Consider the following 5,941-nt stretch of genomic DNA (forward strand, 5'->3'; position numbering starts at 1 on the left):
AATAGAAAAAAATTCTGTATTTTGTGGAAAGTGGCATCATGGTAAACTGCTGATTTTTTTTCATGCACAAGAGAAAGCTGTGGGGACCAAGCGCCATCTGGTGGCAGTTACACCACAGGCTATACAGTCTAACAAAAACTTGACAGAATTAATAATTTACCTTGATTTACAGTAAAATGACTAAAAGCGGTCAGACAACTGATATTGGTTTAAAAGACTGCAATGTATTGTAGGTGCATTACAGTACCTCATGCATTGTGAGCAGGTAGTTCAGAATACTCTGCAGTTCGTCTTCCTTGACGCCATGATCCTACATTCACACAACACACAAGCATTACCTGAACTGCACTTCTCATGATGGAGTTGATTTATTCAGATCGTATGCATGTTATGGTCATATTAGTGTACCTTCATGATAAGTTGCTTGACAAACAGCAGCAGGAACGCTCGGAGAGAGAGGATCTCCTTCTGATTTGGTCTCGGCCCATCTGATGCAAGATATCAACCAAAAACACTCATGTAAATAATACTCCATGGGCCTACGTTTGTGATAATACTAATACATATTTTTTTGTTTTCTGCGTCCTAAAGGAAAATCAGTTTAGAAATAACCATTTTAGATCATTTTTCTTTATAACTTGTTGGAAACAAATGGAAGAGAATATTTCACTCATTTAATGTAACCTTAATTTCATTTAATGAGATTTGAATGAGACAAGCAATAAAGCAGTCTACTGTGGAAATTACACACAAAACACACTGAAAGACAAATTGCTTAGTTATTGCGGGACGGGATGATTTCCCACAGCATCTTTAGTGCAAACCTGCAGTGCCCTTTTTATCTGGAAATACTGGAAATATATTTACAATTAGGGCTGTACGATTTGGGTGAAAATATCAAATTGCGATTTTTTTTGACAGATATTGCGATTGCGATTTGATTTGCGATTTTAAATTTGCAAAGTCAAGCTTCAGCTCAATATTGCCAATAATGTGCAGCACAGTATGGGTATCATTACCCTGCTGAAAAAAACAATAGGAACCATCACAGAAATTCTTATAGTTTCCATTAAACCATTACAAAATTCCTTTTTGTTTTGGGCATTATTCCAATAGGAATTACTGTTGTTCTATTGGTTGCCATCTGCCAGATTACATCCCACCAATAGAATCCATCAAATAGACACCATTATAGTTTACATTAAAACCAATACAATTCCCATTATAACCCTGAAATCCATTAAATTTGTAATTGTGTTTTGGGAGGGGTTCTATGGGTTTTTTTTTCAGCAGGCAAGATTATAATGGTATAACTACTTTTACAGAATTAACTTAATTACTGAATTTCACAGAAAATATTTGTTTATTTTTTATAAATAAAGAACTATTTCTTAAGTCAATTATTAAAGTATTACATATGTTACATAGGCTGATTTATTCATTTTAAGTATTTGGGATTTTAAGAACAAGTGGAAAATGTGCTGAATGTTTCATTTCATCCAAGTGAAATTAGCAAGCAGTTAGACTGAATTTACATTCGTTTTAAACGCGGAGCCAGGCGCGAGTCGACACAGGTTGCGCGCGTGCGTCAAGCCTCATCCATACTGCCAGATGCGCTCGTGAAGACTTGCAGTGCGGAGCCGGGTGCGAGTATAAACGAGCATTACGAAACAGGCTGCGTGACTGCGGCAAGTGTGAACGGCTCGTCCGTGACGCGGGATTCGCGCCGCGTGGGGCAGAGAGGAGCGAGTATGAGAAGCATTCACAGACACAGGCTGTGTGTGCGCTCTTCTGAATTGGGAATAGCCAACATGCATTATAAACTTATTTCAGTCATGCATATACTCGGGAACAGAGTAATATCGCCTCCATATCGCAGGCTTTGCGATTAGGAAATCGCAACGTCTCAAATCGCGATTTCGATTCGATTTCGATTAATCGCACAGCCCTATTTACAATGACGGCGTTTATAGATTAAAAATTGAAAGAATGAAATATTAAATGCATAAAGTTGCAACATCCTAGCAAAGACTCTAGACCACCAAATGAGTTATAAGATCATGAGCTTAAACTAATACTGTATAAAGTAGGGTCCAAAAGTTTGAGACCAGCCAAAAAATCCAATTTGGGGAAAAAAATAACTTTTCATTCAAACTATTATGCTAATAATATAATTTGCAACAAAAATAAAACAGTACTAAATGTGGAAAAAAACAGAGATGTTTTATTACTGTTCTCAGATTTTTGGACAGCTCCACATGGAGCTTTTTTGACCCTTATTCCTTAGTCTCAAGATGTGTTGAGAAGTTAGTTTAGTTCTGCAGCAGGCTGCTCTCTTACCGAGACCCTTGGGTGTGATTCCACTGCGGTCCAGTGGGTTTACAACCCAGTAGAAAAACTTGAGTGTATGCATGACCTGCAGTACAGTTCCAACTCTGCGGATGGTGTTGTAGATGTTGACGGTGCTGATGAATTCTGTGGCCAGGTAGGTGTAGAGAACCAGCTGTACCTGTTGGGGGCAGCAAATCAGTTTAAACCACCCATGAAAAGTCACATTTGAGAGAACAAAGAATTGGTAAACCATTAAGCTAGCATAATGCAACAGCATCGGTTTGAGTAAATGTTTAAGATACCTTAGCTGGGGCATGAATCCAAATGGTAGGGTTGAAAAGGATGTGGTCACACAGCTGTTTCAAGAGCAAAACTCCAGTAGGAAGGTTGCTAAGACAACGGGCGAAGGCAAGGATAATGTCCAGCACAGGTCGTGTCACGTGTACTTTGGAAGACTGAGAAGAAGATACAAACATGAAATCAGTTAATAAACTTGGTCACAAAAAAATGACCAAGAATCAACAGATTGCTTTAAGCTGTGTCACAGCAAACCTTGAGATCGATCTCAGGTTTCTAATGTTTCTTAAAACACCTGGGCTGATTCCCAATGTGCAGAGGACTCACTGCCCTAACAATCACAAGAGAATCCTTTCACTTTTTTAGTCTTAAAAGTGCCGCATAGGACAATTTTTTCAAAGCAACTTGAATATTTCAAAAGCTTTCAACATTTGCACATTTTAGGGCCTTTTTTGACACATACTAAATCCATTTTAGTCTTGCATATATTCTTTTATTTTTTTAAGATTAAGTGTAATGACTTGATGTGACAAATTGAGGCTAGATGAGATCTTAAGTGTCAAGGACATTTCACTGTAAGCCGAGGTAAAAGTAAAACAATTACTGGTTAAGAATGAAAGTGAGTGTGCACAGAAAAAGGGAGAGCAAGAGAAAGACTTTCAAAACAAACAGAAACAGGTGGTCTAGTTAAAGGCAAAGGACAAGGTTTGAGTATTGAAAATGTTTTTCTTGGTTACAAAACAGATGATCGTGTGACATCCAGTTTGGTACGGTACTATGCATTCTCAAGCATTACACTTTTTTCTATTTCTGTGTTACCCAGCAACTTCTGCAGGCATATGCTAGTATGTTTCAAAGGGGACCTATTATGATGTAATATAAATCTCAGGTGTCCCCAGAATGTGTCTGTGAAGTTTCAGCTCAAGATCATTTATTATACGGTTTTGAAAATACCCATTTTGATTGGAAGCAAAAACATGCTGTTTTTGCACATGTATCTTTAAATGCAAATGAGCTGCTGCTCCCTGCCTCCTTTCCAGAATAGGGCTGTGCCTTTACAGCTCGTATCTCGGATATTCTGCCAAAACAAAACGATAGGTTACTTGCATAACCCGGTTCTCTGATAGCATTAAGTGAGGTGTTTCACTAAGGGATACGCCCCTACCACGTATTCCTCAGAAGCCCAATTACATTACACCAGCCCCAGTTGGCTGGCAGACATGTCAGGGAGTGGCTCCCTCCTCTTGGTATAAAAGGAGCGACGCAACATCATTACGACATTCAAAACAAGCACAGCTTCGCACAGCAAGGAGGGTGTTCTGGTGAGACACCTCACTTAATGCTATCAGAGAACCGGGATTACGCAAGTAACCCATCGTTCTCTTTCAAGCACACGTTTCGGTCTCTCACTATGGGATATCCTTACTCCCGTATTGCCAGATAGACCGTCTCTAAGTCTTCTGCCAACCAAAGATAACTATAATAGGGCTGGTTGAGTCATCGCTCAAGATCCAACGCTCAATACTGCATGTGGCTTGTTTTGAGACACTGCTTATGATTTATGGGGATCAAAAAAAGGAGTGGGTGGATTTTTATCATTATAGAGTGGTTGTGTACACACACTGCCAACACACATTCATGATCAAACACTATGTAAAAGTGAATTTTGCATAAAAGTTCCCCATTAAAAAGAACTCCCTTATATGCATTTTAAGAGTATAGGCTTATTTCAAACATTAAAGAAGACAGTTTTCTCTTCTTTTCTTGTGTTTCAGCATTAGCAGGATTTAAACTGTCTTTGGATGCACATGTTCCACGTACTCAATGCACAAAGTAATATTCATGTTCATATTCATGTACTTACCTTCTCCAGTGAGTAACCAATGACAAGAAAGCCCTTGCAGGACAGCACCTGCTCTTGCATAGCTACAGAGCCCTTCAACAGCTCCATCACAAATGACAGTAGTGTGCAACTGAGAGAAAAAACAAACAACAGGTTAGCTTCGGTAGAGAAAGAACTAACAACGAAATGATAATAACACATAGACCTAATCTAGTTCAAGAATTAGTTCAAATGAGGCGGAAATAAATTTCAGTAAATGTTCAACTTTTATGGGCCTTCTGTTTGGAAGCAGCTTGAACATTCTGCAAAATATCTATTTTGTGTTCTATGTAAAACAGTCATGAATTTTCACTAGTGCAGTTGATTTACTGCGCTAATTTGGTGCGAAACAATAAAGCATTAAAATTATTAACACATTTAACATGCTCTGCCCCAGACCTGTATGTCATCTTACACTGCATGCAGTTGCTGACTAACATGATGCAGGACGATGATGCACCCTGTCTTTATGGGTTTTTGTCTTATATTTATATCATATGATACAGTTTAGCAATAAAACACGAGCAAGAGTGCTGTTTTTTTCCCTGATTATCTACACAATAACTATACGTTACATCTTAAGACACAATATTGTCAGTATTGTCTGTTTTTGCTCAATTTTACCAATGAAAATAGTTCCAATCAAAGCCACAGCAGAACTGTTGTGTGTCTCCAAGAAACACACATCAGTTTCGTTCCTGAATGAATCTGTTTTTGAATGAATCGAGTGAGCCAATGATTCAGTGACTCGTTCATAAAGAAAATCCTTCCTTCGTTGAATGAATTGGTTGAATGAATGACTCAATGACTCACTCAGTAAGACAGTGACTTGCTGCCAACTACTGGAGGTTTTAGTTTCATATTTGGAGTATAATTTTTTTTTTTAAATCATTTCATATTTCAATATTCTTTTTTTTTTTTCAAAACCCATTAATGCCCATTTAAAACCCATTAGCCTCACAGCATTATTTATGCAATACTAATTGCAGTGTAAATGTTGTTATAAATAGCTGCTCCAAAAGTGATGATGCAAAAATATCTTGCTACTGTCGTCAATACAACTGATCAATCTGGTCATTTTGATAATGTAAAAGAAAAAATAACTAGCAAAATTCTTGATTGAGGCATTTGTTTTCCAGGTAACACTCATGTTAGTACTACAGCCAATCATGGTTAAATATTTAACTTTGTATTGGCTCCTAGTCAATGCTATGTCCACACAAATTAACACTGAATAACACTAAGCACTGACCTCTAGAGCAGTGTTTCCCAACCGGGGTGCCGTCTGTCGAGAGCAGGGGTGCCGTGTAAAAAAATCATTTTTTAATATTTTTAAATTGCTAAAATGTTCAAAAAAGCATCTATGATATAATATCCATTTCTGATCTCGCCAATAATTAGAGATGCACCGAAATTCCGGCTGCCGAAAAT

At 37.9% G+C, this 5,941-nt stretch overlaps 1 protein-coding gene across 1 annotated transcript in view; it reads right to left on the reverse strand.

The window, feature by feature from the left end:
- The window catches only part of LOC107757615 (lipopolysaccharide-responsive and beige-like anchor protein), a 244,625-nt gene that overhangs the window by 190,973 nt on the left and 47,711 nt on the right, over window positions 1-5,941 (reverse strand). The window contains exons 11-15 of the mRNA XM_016575147.1: window positions 4,493-4,601; window positions 2,634-2,786; window positions 2,341-2,509; window positions 409-488; window positions 248-310 (exon numbers count right to left, since the gene is read on the reverse strand). Coding sequence (XP_016430633.1) covers window positions 248-310; window positions 409-488; window positions 2,341-2,509; window positions 2,634-2,786; window positions 4,493-4,601 — 574 coding nt within the window. The remainder of the gene's footprint in view (window positions 1-247; window positions 311-408; window positions 489-2,340; window positions 2,510-2,633; window positions 2,787-4,492; window positions 4,602-5,941) is intronic.

The sequence above is a fragment of the Sinocyclocheilus rhinocerous genome, unplaced genomic scaffold, assembly GCF_001515625.1.
Source record: "Sinocyclocheilus rhinocerous isolate Xijiao unplaced genomic scaffold, SAMN03320098_v1.1 scaffold323, whole genome shotgun sequence".
In the NCBI taxonomy this organism is placed as follows: domain Eukaryota; kingdom Metazoa; phylum Chordata; class Actinopteri; order Cypriniformes; family Cyprinidae; genus Sinocyclocheilus; species Sinocyclocheilus rhinocerous.